This window comes from Pungitius pungitius, chromosome 8 (genome assembly GCF_949316345.1).
Source record: "Pungitius pungitius chromosome 8, fPunPun2.1, whole genome shotgun sequence".
In the NCBI taxonomy this organism is placed as follows: domain Eukaryota; kingdom Metazoa; phylum Chordata; class Actinopteri; order Perciformes; family Gasterosteidae; genus Pungitius; species Pungitius pungitius.
Window position 1 is genome coordinate 16,019,442 of NC_084907.1, and position 18,666 is coordinate 16,038,107.

At 47.8% G+C, this 18,666-nt stretch overlaps 1 protein-coding gene across 3 annotated transcripts in view; it reads left to right on the top strand.

Annotated features, from left to right (window-relative positions):
* Positions 1-18,666, top strand: part of foxp4 (forkhead box P4) — a 95,405-nt gene that overhangs the window by 39,801 nt on the left and 36,938 nt on the right. For 2 of the 3 annotated variants that reach the window (XM_037448548.2, XM_037448549.2), the window contains exons 2-4: positions 2,829-2,999; positions 5,948-6,094; positions 17,519-17,608. In XM_037448548.2, coding sequence (XP_037304445.2) covers positions 2,838-2,999; positions 5,948-6,094; positions 17,519-17,608 — 399 coding nt within the window. In that variant the 5' untranslated portion in view covers positions 2,829-2,837. The remainder of the gene's footprint in view (positions 1-2,828; positions 3,000-5,947; positions 6,095-17,518; positions 17,609-18,666) is intronic. The other variant, XM_037448550.2, reaches the window with a different exon arrangement.

An 18,666-nucleotide genomic window follows, 5' to 3' on the forward strand; every position in this document is an offset into this window, starting at 1 on the left:
GATCTGATTATTATTAGTGCAAAGTTTTTCGGGAACATCTGAACGATCCTGCGTGTCGAGACAAGACTCGTCCCGGCTCCTGAGCGCTCATCAATCACACCAGACACACATATAAACACATGCACCCAGCGTTGGCTATGAGCTAATGTGTTACAGTACAAAGGTAGGTGTCAGCCTCTTAGACAAACACACACACACACACATATACACCCGAGTCATCAGAAACATGTTGAGTCCCATTTCCCTTCTTCCCTCCTCCGTCCCAATTAGAAGGCAAAGGAGGCCTTTTATTTCCCTCTCCTCCAAACGCATTCTTTATCTCTCTGATCTGCGCTCCTCCCACCTCGCTCGGTCCCCTCGGGGTAGTGGGAATGTCTCTCCCAAACACACTCTCGGGGTCAGGGGTTCAGCTGGAGGGGGTCTGAGCATGTAGAGAAAGCAGGGTGAGAGACGCTGAAAGAGTGCGTAGCAGGTTGAGGCAGGCCCCTGCGCGGGCAGCTCCTCTTCCCTGCCAGAAACACTTAAACTTAAAGCTCATAGCCCTAATCAGAGACTTCAGGGTAGATTTATGCCCATGCCTCTTCCCCGACCTCCATTACACCAGCTTATATACACCCATTACAGGATATGACAGTGTACACACCCTTTAGAAGAGCATACCACACTGCCCCATGTGTGTGTGTGTGTATGTGTGTGTGTGCTCATGTCTTTACACACTCGCCACTTTCCCATTAGGTCCCTGTCCACCTGCGAGCTCTATCTCTCTGTCCGTCTTCGTCCTCCTTTCCCTTCATTACTAATAAGGTCAATGAGGAAAAGTTCGAAGCAGATGGGTGTACAGTACATTACAGAACAGCCCCTGTGCAGTGTGGGCCGGATAGTGAACCGGTGATTCATGCTCAGTGAGACGTGTGATGATGCGAAGAGCTTCTACTGAAGTGCAAAGCCAGTGGACTGTGCAGCGGGATCTGTTGATCACTCAGCACTATGCCTTCGCTTAATAATATCACCTCAGGGAGCAGTTTGACCCGAGCGGAGGGCCAGATGGAGGCGGGAGGAGTCGGAAGGAAACAGAATGAAGAGGGAAGGAAGTGTGGGGAAGAGGAATCGGGCTGGAGATTAAGTGACTAACTTTGAATGTCACAATAACATTCGACTCCTCGATGTTAACTTCACAGGCGGTTTGGTGCCTGGTCGGAGGGAGGAGAGGAAAAACACCAGTTTTATTTGTGGGTTTTCTAAAAGGTCAATGATGAACCTTCCTTTATACATTTCAACATGTATTTCCTGCAGTATGACGCCATACAGATTTTTTTTTTGGGGCCATGAAAGACGTCGTTGAAACTTCCAATGATAGCAAAAGGAATTTTGTGTGTCTTTTAGGATTATAGTCTGACTTCGCTGATTTCAGAGTAACAAGGGGCTTTATTATTTATTTTATAAATGTTCTTTCAAGGCATCGAGAAGCCCAAACTATTGAATATGCATTCAATATATGCAATATGTATTCTATCAATTCACCAGCAGAGAATTCTTTGGAGAAGTTAGGCCATCTGCATGATTCTACGGCAACATTTTTGCAGGATTCGGGGTAACTGATCCTGGCACATCCACTGGCCCATCCACCTGCACACACGTGTATCCCCCCAAACACACACACACACTCAGGTCTCAGTCCCTCATCAAGCATCTGGCAGCATTCCATTAACAGAGCCACTAGCGCTCTTTCACAACCTCACCTGCTGTCAGTCTTAGAAAAACACACACAAACACACACACACACACACCGCAGCGACTCACCTGCTGCCTCAAAGTTAGATTCTCTCATGAAATGCCTTTTATTGTTTCCCCAGAAGGCATGGTTTGTACGCTTCTGAGAAACGCACACATACCCCCACCCACCCACACACACACACACACACACACACAATCGTGGGTACAATGCCTCGACGGCGTTCCGTGTACCCACCCTGGTTTGCTGAAATAAAAGCATTAGAACTTTCCCCTTAAAAACTATTCGCTTGTGTGTGTGTGTGTGTATGTTAATTTCTAAAACTGGATGAAGCTGAAAGACGAGATTGAGCTTGTCATTAGGAGCTCGCAGCCTGCGTGCTTGTGTGAGGGTTTGTTTTGTTTTTGCCTTGTGTGTGTTCTTCACGCGCCCCTGTATGTGCCTCGCCGTCTCCTCTCTCCCACGCTCAAGCTCCTAACGATGGCAAATGCTCCCGTGTGTTTGCGGGGCCTTGTTTCTCAAAAACAACAACACATCCAGGAACGGCTCGTTTTGTCGGGTTTTGTGGAAGGAACAAGCTCTAATTAGAGAGGCCCTGTGAAGGTGTATCAAACGGAGCTTTCTCAAAGACCGACCTGCGCAGGGCTCTCACAAGGCGCACACATGCCACCTCTGATTATTGGAGAAATGTCTGTGTTATTTAACTGTATAGCAGAGTATTAACAGCCTTGTCAGTTCAGATTTGCTGCACGTCTGATCCTAATCCATGCGTACGCTCCGAGACACCCATTTAGGTACAGACAAAAAAAGTGTCTGCCTTAGGTGTTCCTTTGTGGCCACTTGGGCATGTTTGTGTGGGTGGTTCATGACCAAAAGCCCTTTGCAAAAAGTACACGTGCACACGCACGTGCACATGCATAAACACACAATTCACTTCACTATCTCAACGCGTGTTTACTTTAGGTTCCTGCCTTGTTTGTTCTCTCTGATGGGAGCAGGCTTTCTGCTCAAACCGCCCAGGTCACATTTATTCAATCTGTCTGTTGTTTTGCCCCCTCCGACCCCCCCCCCCCGCCTCCTTCCTCTCTGCTCTCAGGTGCCAGTGATGATGGTGGAATCGGCCTCTGAGACCATTCGAACGACACCGTCCAACCAGAACGGAGTCAGCAGCCAATCAGATGGAGGGGGCGGTAGAGAGGGCGGTTCTAACGGAGACACCAATGGAGAGATCAGCCCAGTCGACTTACTGCACCTGCAGCAACAACAGGTGTGTGTGTGTGTGTGTTGTTTTGCAAGCCCTACCTACCTTGTTTTGCAACCCCTACCTGTTTATCGGATGTGCGTATGTACATTCTTTCTGGGGAAACGGGCTGTTGCATAATGTACAGAAGTGAAAGCACGTAACTGTTAGCCTCGCATGTGCGATCCGTGACGATCCCTTTACAGGTCGGCTCGTAGGTGCTTTGATTCTCCATCGTTCATAATGTGCGAGCTAATTCAACTGGGACACAGTCCACCACATTAATTCATACGCAGGAGGCTACCATATAGATAGACTGTCGCACGTGGCGGGTTTCGCGAAATATATGAGACACCTGCCGCCAGGTGAGAGGAGCCATTTTGTCTCGTCACGGGGATTACACATAAACTCCATGTAGAACTCAGAAGCTGAAGGAGTGTGTGTGTGGAAGACTCCTTTGTGTAAAATGCGACTAAACCGATCATCAAGTGGCGTCTGTTTGTGTTTGACACGTCGGCTTGTAATGTCTCCGGTTATGCCATTTATTCCCCACCCCCCCACAGGTCTCTAGATTAGTCATTTGTCCGTAACGGCACAAGAATGTCCGCTGAGTGTTGCCATCTAATGATGGAAACTCAGCGATTCATGTTGCAGTCATTGATGTGGCATTGGCTGCAATGATTGAAGAGATTAGGGGAGAATATGTTCCCACATGCACTACGTGCACTAGCCGTTTAAGCATGCGGGGCAACATGAATGAATCGCTCCCCTTTCCGTGTGTGTGTGTGTGTTTGCGCTCGCGTTGTGTCTGCCCATCACAGAGGTTCAGTGTGAGTTCTGGGCTCTCTGACAACAGCTGAGTTGAGGAAACCCTGGGGAAGAAAACCAGGGTTTCCTCCCTGCTGCTAAAATGATTCCTCTTAATTATAATGATGGAGCCTTAGGTGAATGAAGAACACTCAAGGCCCTTCACTTACGTCCTGCTCTCCCTCCGCCTTCCCCTGACTGCATCCTCACCCTGCTTCCTCAGCAACCTTCATCCAAGGACACACACAGCAACGCACAAATGCACACACACACATAAACACCAAACCTGTAGCTCATACAAAGCAGGTCTTTATTCTCCTGGACGTTTCTCTGCTCTCTATGTTTTTGCACCTGTGTGTGTGTGTGTGTGTGTGTGTGCACGCTGGTATTTCCTCTCTTAAGCGGGTTACCAACCACAAACATACCTCCCTCTCTCTTTCCATCTTTTTCTCTTCCTCTCCCTCACTGTATTTCTTTCACCTTCTATCCGCTGTGGACCATGAAAGACAAGCACAACCTTTCCTCCAGATCCCGGCCCTCGCCTCCCTAAAAAGGATAATGATAAATACAGTAAATACAATGTAATGTATGTTTGTAATTATATATTTCGATCTTACTGTTAAACTTAATTTTCTCAGATTAGTGGTATTTCTTGGGTATTTCAATCTAGAGATTGAGTGGTCAGTATAGCATCTAAATCAGTCTCGTCCTTTATTTCCTTCTTGGTTTTACATTCCTACAGTTTATTTCCTGTTTTTCATCGTGACCATCTCTAGTTGTCAAACCTTTGGCTAAATTAAAATAGAAATGGACCTGTTTTGAGTTTTATTTATATATACAGAAGAAACATATATTTCTTTTGGGTTAAAAGTGTATAAATTGTTTAAAATAAATTAGATTTCAATTAAATGTCTCCTTTTGTAAAACTTCAAACCAGCACATGCTTCGTCCACAACGTTGTGAGTCTTTCTTTTATACCTTATTCCAACACACTTTAGCTGAAACCCTGTTTTTGTGCTGTAATGCTGGGTGGCCATAGAGGCTGTATTCCTCGCATGAATCCACTGCTTAAAAAAAAATCAAAAAAATCAATATTGTCTGACACAGAAGGCCGAATACTGACACTGCTCACCTGGCAACAACGTATAAGCTCCTCACGCTTCAACTTTAAAGTCTTGGAAACGCTTCCTCCTCCTCGTCCTTCCCTTGTTCACTTTTCCTCCACGCTTGAGTCTCTCACCTGGAGGTGTAGTGCAGACTAGTAGTGTTGGTGCTTACACACCATGCCGGTGCGCACTGGAGCGAAAAAGACACACTCACACACGGAGAGAGAGAGAACGCCTGACAGCGCCGTGTTGTCAGAACACAAAGCCTTCTTTTCCTTGGGCCCCTTGGGAACCCGAGAGAAATCACAGCCATCTCCAACCTTCAAACCTCCCTACTGGCCTCTCCCTGTCTTCCATCTCTCTCTCTCTCTCTCTCTCTCTCTCTCTCTCTCTCAGATCCTTCTTGCCTCTCCATCTCATTGTTGGTCTTTGTCATTAACAGGTAGATAGAAGTATATATGGGACACGCTTTAGTTGGTCAATGGACAAATGAGGAAGGTGGTGAGTGTAAAAGAGGTATTGGGGAGATTGGATATACAGCCAGAGGGAGAAGGAGGGTGGGGGGGGGAGGAATAGAGGGATGAGGGAGGGGTGTAACGCTGAGACGTGTCAGAAAAGGGCGCCTGGGCCTCCCTGTGGAATGTGGCCTGTCTGCCTCCCCAGAAAGAACAGAGCAGGAGAGAGGGAAGAGAGAGGGAAGAAAGGGAAGAGGGGGCAAAGACCAGTACTGCCCCATCATCGGGGAGGGAGAGGAGAGGAGAGGAGAGGAGAGGAGAGGAGAGTTGGGGAAACAAAGAGCGAGAGGAAGGAGAGGTGGAAAAGTGAGAGTGCAGTCGAGAGTGTATGGCACTTTGTTGAGGTACCGGGCATGGGTGTAGACGTGAAATGATGCATAGCAAAGGAGAAATGTAAGCAGGGCAAATCCTAACAAACCTCAAAGTGCGTGTGTGTGTGTGTGCGTGTGTGTGTGTGTGTGGCTGGATGGAGGGTGCTCTGACGAGAACCAGGTGTCCTCAATTCGTTCCCTTTCTTTACGTGTCTCTTTGTTTTTTTTTCGTGCAGATGAGAGTCTGCACTTTGAGCGCCGCGGATTCTCCCGTCCCCTACGCTCCCTCCCGTTTCACGTCTCCTCCTCTCCCGCTCGCCGCGTGTGAGTCGCCTCCGGCGTCGCGGCAGGGCGCTGGTGTTCGGAGGGAGAGACACAAAAAGGTGCCGTTTTCCTCTGTGCCACTCGTGGGTCAGCTCAAACAACCAGGGTGTCTTTCATCCCCCGTTTTCACGTTCTCTCTCTTGCCCTTAACGCACTCTTACGCACTTTAGAAAGTGAGAGGCAGATTGTAGCGGTCTCCCCTATCCAAGGGTTAAAAGGCACAGTTTAAGATATTGACTCGGCACTGCGATCCCCTTTTTCTTAATCAATTGGGTTTTTTTTTTTTTCTTCTCTTTTCGCTCCCTCAAAGGCACACACGCCACTTGCAATCCTGGTTTCTCTCCTTCTTTCATCCACACACAGGCAGCTACACACATGCACAGAGCTGATGTGAGTTAATGAAGGGTGTAATTAAGCAGCCACAGAGATGACTGGAGATCAGGGGGAACCGATACAGATCTCAGATATACACAAATACAGATGAAAGATAGCAGTTCTCTGTGAATGTGTGCGTGTGCATGGCCACGAGTGTGCCTTTGGGTTTGATGGTGGGAGTGCCTTCCGGACTGAGATTGGTGTGTGCATTAACAGGCGATGAAAGATGCCGAATGATTCAGATAAAGTATGGCTTCCTATTAGATTGGCTGGGCTGTAATTGTGGCCTGTATGGCTGGAGGTGGACAGCTTTTGAGACACATGTGACTGTAGCACTGGCGGCTCAGTCATTGCTAAATTATGGGAGGTGAATTTTGGTCACTGGGACAGTTATGTCCTGTTTGACCTCCAGCTCTCCCCCAGAGTTCACTTTTGGGTCAGGAGGGGGCAGAGGAGACGGAGGTGAAGGGGTTGCAGGAAAAATGTCCCGACACTTTTCCTCAGTTTGTCAGTGCCGCGGTGTGGGGGTTGGGGGGTTTAAACTAATTACATTATACTTTGGTTTTGGGCATTTGCATGACAGGTTGCATCCCATGTGTGTCATTTTCCTGTCTGTGTATCTGTCTGCGTGAGTGTGTGTGTGTGTGCCTGCGTGTGTCGGTCCGTCGTGTATGCGGCCCACAGTAAATCAGTTCCAGGCCTCTCTCTGAGTGCTGTCACCTCCTAAAAGCTTTCCCTCGGTCTTGGCCCGGCCTTCCTCTTTATGTCTGAGGTCAGAATAGTTCACAGGTCACCAGAGGTCATGCTGAGACAGAGGAGGGGCCAGTTGGGTTGCCTAGCATCGCGGAACACCCACTGCTGTTACCGAGGCGACACAAAGAGACCTATAGAGCACCAACTTCCTGTAGGAGTCTTAAAAGCACCAGCAGGTCCATTTATCCGTCTTCTTTGACTTTAACTTCCCTTTTTTTCTTGAGCTGTCCATCTCTCTACTTATGAAGCTGCTCAAATGTATATATGTAGATTGGAGACATCCATTTATTCTCTAAACTGCTCTTACTGTTCTGGGTTGTAGGGGATTTGAGTTGACAAAATACAAAGTTTGCATTTAAACACAAACGCAAATGAAATATCATGGTCAGTAATATATTACTCCCCTTCATCGTATTTCTCAGACAGTGGTTGGTCACATTGAGAGCTGATTCCGAGGTGCTCAGATGTTGTATTTATGAGCGCCCATAAAGAATGTTTTTAGTGCTTTTTCCAGCCAAGACAAATTTTCTGTTCTCATTATTTATGTCCTTTCCATTCCTTTCATTTTACATTTCTCTGCTCTATGATATATCCATATACCATTTCACCCTCTAATTACAGATTGACTGTTTGTGAGGGACAGCTATGGTTCAACCAGTTTACTGAAATCGAAGCTAATAGGAGCGTCACAATTTTCACCTTGACTTGACGTGGAACTGTAAATTCTGCGTAATGGGGCTCAGATGCAAAGCATGCTACAAGGCAACAGGTCACCAGGTCTTGTAGATAAAGATTAGATGGACAGTAGACATGGTCCACCGGGCCAGATCAGCCAGCATGGACACGGTTGGTTGACCCAACCAGCCAGGAGGCTCAGGGACAAGAATAGACACATATCAACACAAGAAGTGAGTGTGTGTGTGTGTGTGTGTGTGTGCTTGTCCTCTCTGGTGTGGAGACTGCGTCATACACACATCCCCGGGCACCCGAAGGGGTTAGGCTGGGTTTGGTTGCCATGGAAGTGTTTGGAAGCACTCACACTGGGCAGGACTAGCTGCGCCTTCAGGTAAATAACACACACACACACATGTGTACACACACACACAGGGTGAAAAAAGTTGGCTGTTCGACCATCGCTCCTCAGACGGTAACATTGCAACGATGACCGGGGCCTTTTTAAGAGGTCGTAGGTCAGCGACTATTACTGGTCAGGGACACTGAGGTGTGACTGTGCGTGTGTGTGTGTGTGCGTGCATGGAGGCCCGTTCACATCTGTCGGCGTCTTCTGCGTTGTCCATCAAAAAGCAGCCCTGGTAATTGCTTTTAATTGATGTGTGTACAAATGCAGGCTTTCACAGATCACCAGGAGCAAGGTACTACAAAAAGAGAGCATTAGTTGATAACCCCCCGCCCACACAGGTCAAACACTCTTCATATCTTGGTCCTAGTCTCCTTTTCCTTTTTTCTTCTCAAAGACCCATAATCCTTCAGTCCTCCACTCTGGACTCACAGAAGGTGACACTGAGAGGGGAAGGAGAGAATGTGAAGGGTAAAGACTAAAATGTGCAACGCTTACGAGGCTCCTAGTTACCCTGGAAACAGTCGAGAGCCTGGCGGTGCACACAATGAACACACACATACGTATACACACCATGCACACAATAGCTGCAGAGACCTAAAGTGTTGCTAATTAGCTAGTCCGTGCTGGTTCTTTGTGAGAGCCATTTTAAAGGAGAGATTAGAGTCAACAGGGAGGAGAAGAGGAATGTAGCTCTTCCCTCTCGCTCTTTGCTTTCTTCATCAGCTCCTGGGACGGTGTGTGTGACGGCCTTTTCTTCACGTGCAGACGGAATAGTCTTTGACTACAACAAAAACATGTGCAAAATAAAAGTGTAGTGAAACTTCATTTGAGCGAAAAACTTTGTCCTCTCAGTAATAGTGTCATAAAAAGGTGGATCCACAAATAAAAAGCTCCTAAACTTCTTTGTGCTTTTTCACCCGATACTATTTATTATTAAACATCTTTCTCATTGGTCTTTTTGCTTGTCCTGACTTTTTCCAGTTGCCTAAAAAGGCCATGAAACTGGCCTTTGAGGTATTTTAGATTGAAAAATGTGCAAGTTCACATCTGGCTGTATTGACCCTCTTACTAAATCACAAAGCCCAGCGCGCGCACACACACACACACACACACACACACAAACTTCCTCATTTCCCTCTTTTAGAACACGCCCCTGCTTCTCATTTGGGGAAGTTAAAGATTTTGTTCTTGTTTAAAACTTCTAACATCTTGTGCAGCAGCCAGTCTTTGTTGTTCGTGCCCACTTCCGCCGTTCTTGTGTGTGTGTGTGTGTGTGTGTGTGTGTGTGTGTGTGTGTGTGTGTGTGTGGTAAGGTTGTGCGAGGGTGTGTCCATCTCCCTAGCCACAACCAGGTGTAAAAACCCTCTGAACCAAAAACATAAAAGAGTTTTATTTCCATCCAAGCGGGCAGGCAGGCTAATACTTTTTCAGGCCACTGACTGTGTTTTTCTGTTTAACCAATAGGCGTCTGTGTGTGTATATTTGTCCCTGTGTGTGTATGTGTCTGTGTATGCATGTGCACATGGCAGACAGTCTCTGTTTGTGTATGTATGTGTTTTCCCTCTGTCTCCTGAGCTGAGTCTTGGCAGTGTCTTGCATGTGTTATTAGTTTGATTTTTTCTGTGTGTGTGGGGGGGGGGGGGAATATTAATAATAACAGTTAAACGGTTTCCATATGTGAGGTCTGGTTGCCAGGCTAGTGCTATCCTCATCATGGGCTGGCCGCTCACAGCCTCTAGCCTCCCGGGAGGTGCTCTTGTTGGACAGGAGAAGTAGTTTAAGCTCTGGAGGTCACCCAGCTAAGACCTACCACCTAAGTGGACTTGTCTTCCAATAAGCATTACCAAACTACTTAACTGTCCTACCTTATACAAGACGAGGGCTAAATATATTACAAGGTACCCATATGTGTGTGTGTGTGTGTGTGTGTGTGTGTACGTGTGTTTTCCGCTGTGGGCTGGGTCCGTCTGGAGTGAGACCTTCCTCTCTTGCCAAACGAGCTGTGTTGAGAACCGCAGGGAAACTGCATGTGTATAAAATGTATGACGTGTATTTGTGTGTGTGTGTGTGTGTGTGTGTGTGGAAGGAAACTGCTGTAGAGCTATTTGCCATCAATTAGCCGCTTGGACTGAGATGAGGCCTGCAGTACAGAGGGAGCTGCTTTTCTAATCTGGAGAAGGGAGTTCCTCTCTCCTTTTGTCCCCGCTCACCTCATCATTATCTTTAATTGTCTATCTCTTTATGCTCTTTTTCCTTCACTTAACAGAGAAAAGCTGACAACATCTCCTTAGGAAGAGAGATAGATTTATCCCTGTGTTTAAGATGTGTGTGTGTGTGTGTGTGTGAGTGTGTGTGTACGGTGATGAATTGTGTAATGATCTAAAGTAGAACTGGGTATTCAGTCAGCTCCTTTTTATGCCTGCACGTATACCCCTGTGAATCAATAGAAACACTAGATGAGTGTAGGGACGTAGTTGAAGGGGAGAGGTTTTCTCATTTCACAAAACAATTTTAAACTGAAGAGAACCATCTGGAAAACGGCAGGGTCCCCCGAGTTTAGAACAGGTCCCTTTTGTGAAAAATAGGATGTGAAAAAAATAATCTAAAATCAGCCAGGGTTTTCAAACATAATGGCATATTTTGAAGTTCTTTTGGAGTTTGTGAGTTTTTATTGAGTTGGCTCTCGAACGCGGTCTTTCCTCTCTTTTAATGGGCAGCCTGGGCCCAGAGAAGCTCGCTTCAGCCGTCTTAAAAAACCTCAGCCCTCGAACGGTGCCTTTATATGGCGGAAACATTACATTAAATAGCTGAGCGGGATCGCGGCTGGCCGGTGTTTCTGAAGGTGTCCCGGGTAGTTTGAGCTGACGCTGTGAGGTATTCGCCGTTGTTTAACGCGCCGTTGCATTGTTGGACAGCGGGTTCGAAGCTCGCGTCGCTACGAGCGAAAGTAAATGTCAGAAGCCTTGTGAAGGCCGGTCCGGAAAGGCCTGATTAATACCAGGAAAAGAGCACGCGAGGAAGACTCAGGGGCGAAGGCTTGGCAGAGCAGAGTTTATTTGTAACCCACCGTGAAATTGAGCGGCTTTAGCAGGCTTTGGCTCGGACTGCCCCTTGCCCCCGTATGTTTACCCCTGGAAACCCTTGATCTGCACTAAATATATGTTCCAACCTGTTCCCTGATACCTTTGACCTATAATTGGGAAGTGGCACTAAATTTATAGATTTTTTTTTTCTGTTGATAAATCAGTGTATTTTTTACAGATTGATTTTTAAAGATTTTTCATTATTAAAACCAGATGCACTCATTGCTGACTGCAACAAAGAAAACGCTGCTGACAAGGGATTCTCGGTTTTCTCAAACCTCCCATTATAAACATAAACTACAGAGCAACTGACGTTTTTTTTTTGCCCAAACACAAACCCACAAATTTCCCATTAAATTAAACGTCTGGTGGAAAACACGATATTCAGTGAAATCAGCTCATGCCATGTCTGGTTGTCCTACAGAATTCCCGCCTTGGGGCCTCCACGGTTTTTCCCTGTTAACAACCACGACGAGCTATGAGTCAAACCTCTCAACAAGTTTGTCCTTCAGATGCAACTAATCAAATCATAAATATTCATGAGCTGACCCTAAACCAGGTATCCCAGGCCCACAGCGGGCCGTCACGGTAGCTGAGGTTCTGGGATCTTCTCCTCGGGGCCAACAGCTGCATTCACAAGGCTCGGCCTCCTTTTTGGCCTGCGCAATCTATTTCAGGCCTTCGTCTAACGCATATCTGCCCTCACAATTGACTGTGGCCAATAAGGGTGTGGGTAACAGAACTCCCCAGAGGAGCGGAGGGGAGGGGGGGGGGGTGGGAGGGGGTAAGGCAAAAGAAAGGCAGTGCTTGGAGAAATGCCAAACTTTATACATTATGTGGAGAGGCCGTTTGAAGGCAGGAGACAGATCGGGTGATACAGACGGAGAGAGAATGAAAGTACGAGTGATCTGGGAAAACAATCTTTTTTTTTAGTTTTTTTTTTTAGTTGTGATGACTGACAGTGATGCGTTTGATACGTGAGATTCCGCCGCGCCTGTGACCAAGCCTTCACTCACATGTGCCCCAAAGCCATACAGCCCCCCCCCCAGTAATAATGTGTGTGGGTGTAAATGCCGGGGCCAGCTTCCCAACACAGGTGAGCTGGTGGTACTGTAGAAACGTCCTCCTTTTCAGCAAATTGACGTGCTCTGTAGATTGCGTTACATCGGTTCAGGCTTGTTTCGTCATTCTCTGTGATCACGAGTCGCTCTCCAGCAGCCATCGAACGAGAAGGAGTCCGAGATGAGAGAGATTTTGGAGGCAGGAAAGCCAGCAGAGAGAAGCAAAGCGCAAGCCAGGAGGAGGGAGTAAATTAGAGTAGGGAAGGGGTTTACGGGCATTTGGAGGTGGGTTTTTTTTTTTAAGGAAGCGCCGCGCAAGTGGATATAAGGGATCACGGGGGGGGGGGGGGGGCAGCATCGGTGCAGCTTGAGCTTGGCTTTCAGCTTCAATGACAGCACTCCGTAAAGGAGATAGAGAGAAAGAGGGAAGTAAGTTTGAAGAAAAGAAAAAAGGAGAAAATCCACCACTCCTTTGTGAACCTGGTCTCTCTGAATGATCTCAAAATCAGAGAGCGTGCAAACCTGTAGAGGAGCAGCTGGGCGTGACGAGGTCTTTTTCCACGTCTTCACCCCTGTATCCATCCACCCCTCTCTGGTCGTCTCCTGCTCTCTCCCGGGGAGGAGGAGGAGGAGGAAGGGGTTTAGGAGCGGAGGAGCGGCGCATTACCGGCCTCTCTCCCCAGGCTGTCCGGGAGTCTGTAAGGTGGAAAGGGGGAGACGTGTTTGCCGGTGAAGATATCTGCGTCTTAAAAGCGTCTTAATTGCCCGCTTCAGCTGTGTGTCGCCGACAGATGCAACGATGTGCCCCCCCCCCACCCCCACCCTCCATTTTTTACTCTCCACTACTTGATCTAAGAGCAAAGAAATCTGATACCACCTGCCTCCCCTTGCCCTCCCTGACTCCCTCCTCCTCCTCCTCCTCCTCCTCCTCCTCCCCCTTCCTCCCTCAAGGACAGCCCACTGTCTGCCCCGGGGGCTGTTTATCTACGGGGGGGAGATGAGGAGGAGAGGGTAGGAGTGGGGGGGGGGGGGGGGGGGGGGACTAGTTTGTTTCGTTTCGGCCGTCAACAATGGACCTCAGTCTGTGGTGACGGACTACTCCAACATATGGTACCCACCTGTCTCTCTCCCTCTTTCTCTCCCTCTCTCAAGTTCTCCCTGCCTCCCCCTCCTCCTTCGCTATGTCTCTCTGTTTAGATTGCTTTGCTTATTCCTGCGTTCTCCCTCCCTGTCTCACCCAAACACACTGGGCGGATTAGAGGCCAGATTCATCACACACGCAGACCTGTTTGCTTTAGCAACCTGAGCCAGGCACACACACACACACTCACACACACACACACACACACACACTCACACACACACACACTTTCACGTAGATATTGGTTCACGTAGAAAATTGCATGTACGTACACACACACACACACACACACTCGCATACAGGACCGTCAGCGAGATCATCATACACACGTAGCAAAATTACATTTCTAAGCTTTCTTTCTATGGCTCCTCTCAATGCCTCATCAACCCTCCCTCCTCTCCGAAATATAGTCGTCAGCAATTTTTTGAAATCCTGTTAAGGAGAGAAAGTAGCCCTTACCTTTGTGTGGGTGTGTGTGTGTGTGTGCATGTGAGCGTATGTGTGACCCTGCTGAATTAAAAAATGCACTGTTATTAAAGGCTGTGTCGGAGGCGATGATTTACAGAGGGGAGCGATGACAAGTCAGAAGAACTCACACACCGAACTGACGCACACACACACACACACACACACTCACTCACACTGTGCTTTCAGGCCTCCAAGCTGAGCAGTGACCTCCTCACCCGTCCTTCCCCTTCCTCCTCCTCCTCCCTCCCTCTCTCACTCTAATAAAACCTGTCTGACACCACTGATGTGTGTATGTGTGCGCGCGCGTGTGTGTGTGTGTGTGTGTGTGTGTGTGTGTGTGTGTGTGTGTGTGTGCGCTCCGCGGCAGCACAAAGACTCTGTTGTTGGGCCTCCCTCTTAGGCCTCTCTCATATTTTCTTTAAAGGTGCAGTGCGCCCCCAAGAATGCCACAGGGGGAGCGAGGAGTTGGGGTTGGGGGAGTCCAGCAGGAGCTGGTGTGTGTGTGTGTGTGGATGAAGGGGGTCGGAGTGGGAGGGGCGGGAGGTGCTTTTTCACAATGCTGCAGCTCACCCAGGTCACAGAGAGAAAAAGGCAAAGAGTGAGTGTGAAGAGGAGAAATGAAAGAGAAGGGTCAGAGCGGAGGAGTGCTTCTTGAAAAGGTCGTAATGAGAACGCTTGCCGCTGCCTCTGTCCGTGTGTGTGTGAGTGTGTGTGTGTGTGTGTGTGTGTGTGTGTGTGTCTTCACCAATCCAGTCTATCCTTTCATTGTACATGTTCAAAGTTCAAGGTGCAACTCAAACGCCGTAACGTCTGTGTGTGTCTCATCCCAATCACTGTCCATAAGTAACAGTCTAAAGTAGGTTTTCTAAAGCGGAACACATATAACACATTATCAGTTTTCAAAGCCGTTGCTCAATATACAAATATTTCCTTTGCTTAGTCCAGTTTATTGTCCCGCACATACTATTGCACACACAAAGGAAGAAAACCCTGTAAAAGTGTGTTTTTATACGGCGTGTGTTAGTCCCATCACTGGTATTGGAAAGTAATATCGAAGCACTGTTGCCAAGGTTCGGTGCCTTTTCCTATTCCTTACTCACTGATTAAAAACAAGAACTTATACTTTTGTGTTCGAGCTGCCCTTTGGCTGGCAAATACACTCGTATCACCATGATCACGTCACGTTATACTTGCACACAGTAACGTTGTTCACTTCATCACAGGTATAGAGCGAGGGAGCTTTTTGTCATATTTTTGTGCATTAAAAAAACTGAACTGCAAATAAATTCCAACCAATTAAAAAAAAACTCCTGTTACAGTATAAAACCATACACAAAAATAAGTTTTTGTAATTGTCTTGCGTCTCTTCATGAAGTGGAATCTGAATCCACCGTTTGGATTTGGATAACATATGTAAAGAACCACATGTTCTGTTGTTAGTCCTTGTCTCTCACATTTACCCACATCCATGAATACAGCCCGAGGGGAGAGGAGACAGGCATCACCTCTGCTTGGTTGTAGCGTTTATGAAAGCCATAAATGGTTCTTTAATATAGTGGTAATCAGGGTGGTAATTTGGGTGGAATTGTCCCTTATTGTTGCCAGACATGCCTCCAAAACTCCTGCCAACACACACACACGCGCGCACACACACACACACACACACACACACACAGACAAAACACACTCTTGGGCAGACAGGGTGTTCAAGGAGTAATTCACACCACATGCCAACAAACTGGGCGGTTGTGTTTTTTTTGGGTTTCTATGTGCGTGTGTGTGTGTGTGTGTGTGTGTACGTCTATGCCTGCTTTAATGCTGAGGTCAAACCAGTAAATGGGAGAGGGGGGTTCCCGAGATTTTTGTTAAAGTGTAAAAATATGTGTGTGTGTGTCTGTGTGTGTGAATAGGCACATCCACAGCCACGTCCGCGTGTGTGTGTGTGTTTTAATTGCGGTCTCAGCAAAAGTAGCAAGTGTGCTCGATACAGATGGTTTTCATCACGCTGGCTGCACAGCGGACTTCTCTCTCTCTCTCTCTCTCTCTGTCTCCCTCTAATCTCTCCTCTCTGTTTTCGTAATTAAACGTTACTTAATGTACCAGAGCTTCTAATTTGACAATTCATTAACTATATGACAATATAATGTAAGTGTGTGCCGCGCCGCGCCGTTTCGCGGCGTTGAACTTTTCTGCGGTTGTGAAATAATGCAGTAGAACAGATTTCTGGTGCTGGATGATTGAGTAAGAGCTTCCATGTTAAAGAACATCCCTCATTCTGGCCGTTAATTTGCGGTGTGCACACACACACACACACACACACCAACACAAGTTTGTGCATGCTGACACACCACAGACACACACACACACACACATACATACACAGACATTCATAAATCAATATTTACTGAGGAACCTTTCCCCTTTGAGTCAGAGGAAGCAAATGTGCATCCTGCTGTCTCCCCTCTCTAACCCTCTGTCATGAGGTTGTGCCTGTGTGTGTGTGTGTGTGTGTGTGTGTGTGTGTGTGTGTGTGTGTGTGTGTGTGTGTGTGTGTGTGCGCTTACAGTAAGTGCAAGGCGGCTCTTACTAATGGGTGTTTTCTTGTTTGGTTTTCGGAGCGGCTCAGGCATTCCAACAGCAATGTCCGTTTCTCTGGGACCGGTTAGTCTTAACGACAGAGAGCCTGCTGATGCGACATCGAGCAACACGGTGAATGGAAGAGAACCACCGGGGCCTTTTAGAAGGGGTCGGCGGTGGAATGAAAGGAGATATGACAAGAGGCAGTGGGAGGAATGGCTCGGGCCGCTGGGTCAAAAAGATGAATTGGCCACACTCAAGGGCAGCGGGGGGGGCGGGGGGGGGGGGGCGGGGGGCGATGGTGTCACTGGTTTGAACGGACAGCGCTGCGGGGCAGCAGAAAGAGGGGGAGGAATGAAGAGGTGGGTGGTGGTTAGTCACAGCTCTTTAGGGGCACATCAGGGCCAACGGCTCCTTACATCACTTCAACACGCAAACACGGTGCCCAACCGACACACACACACACACACACACACACACACACACAAGAAAACGCTGACACACTTCTGCCTCAGAGGATGTGGAAAACCCAACTTTGCGCCTTCCTCGGAAAAGAGAGGATGAGGAGGAAAGGGGTCTGGAAGAGAGAGAATCAGAGGGGAGGGGCAGAGAAACAGAGAGCGTGAAGGACGGGCCCGGTCAGGGGTTCGGAGTAACACAGTGGGGCAGAGGCACACACAAGCGCACACACACTCAGGCGGGTGTGTGGAGGGCCAGGGCGACGTCTCACGTTGACAACATTATAAGAACGTTCATTAATCGCCATTAATCGAGAAATCTGACCTGACACAGGGAGAAGGTGCAGAGAGTAAGAACGATCATGTTTGTGCTTCTCTTTTTTCTAACACCCCCCCCCCCCCCCAAGTGTGTTGTTATGCAATTGTGCAAATGATTCACTGTATGGCCATGTGTGCATGCTAAACACCTCTATTTGTCCCTCGTAGGCGCTCCAGGCAGCCAGACAGTTCCTCCTCCAGCAGGCCTCTGGACTCAACTCCCCTGGCAGCAATGAGGTCAAACAGAGCCCCGTGCAGGTCAGAGCACACACGCACACGCACACACACACACACACAACCAAAGTGTTGCTTTGTCAGAATCTGTATAATATTAGGCCCCTGGCTGCTGCAGCTTTGCCTCCACCAACATGCCACGTCAACTACACAGTATGGAAGGCACGTTCCCTCTCTATCTCTCTCTCTCTCTCTCTCTTTCTCTCTCGCCCTGTGTCGGTGTCTCTTTCTCTGAGTGCATGTGTGTGTGATTGTTAATGTGTGTGTGTGTGTGAATGAGGTCTTTGTAGTGATTGGGTAGGGAGCTGTTTTCAGTTGAATTCCACAGTAAGCATAGTGAGTGGGGTTAGCTGGAGTGCAGGAAAGACACTTAAGGAGGACACACTCAAACACAGACAGTACACACACACACACACACATTATTACTATCTGTGTAGGTTGATGAATATCCCACATGACATTACATTCTGGCAGTTCTTTACGTTCATGCGATGTGCAGAGAAGTGTGATTTGTAGCCAAGTCTCATATGAATGAAGTGGGGCCATGGGTCCACTAGAGCAGCGAGCAGCCCCACTATCGCCCCGCCAAACCATACACAGACAGCTGGACCATTGCGGCATTGGATATAAAGGAAGAGATAGAAGGGTGAGACGGACAGACGTGAGACGGACGCAAAGGATAAGGTCAGATTTCAGTTTCAGTTTTTTGGCAGAAAGATCGGTGCCTCCGTGTAGGAATCAGAAGGTGGTCAAACATTGGAGACAATTACATTTAAAAAGATGAATGCAACATTTACACACACACACAAGTGAAAGAAACCTTCTTTGAAGCATGTTCATTTGGTCACATGAACATTGGGTGTTGGCTTATGTTTGTCCAGGAAAACTCCTCTGGTGAAAAGGGACTAACTTCCATACGTCCAGTAGCAGGAAGGGGGCGGGGGGGGGGGGGGGGGGGGGGTGTTTGAAATAAACAGAGGAAGAGCTTGGTGTTGAATATGAACACCAGTGGCCCACATGACAGAGCTGAAAACGAGAAAAAAAGCAGTCACCTAGGACTCCTCAACAACACAAAGACCAAA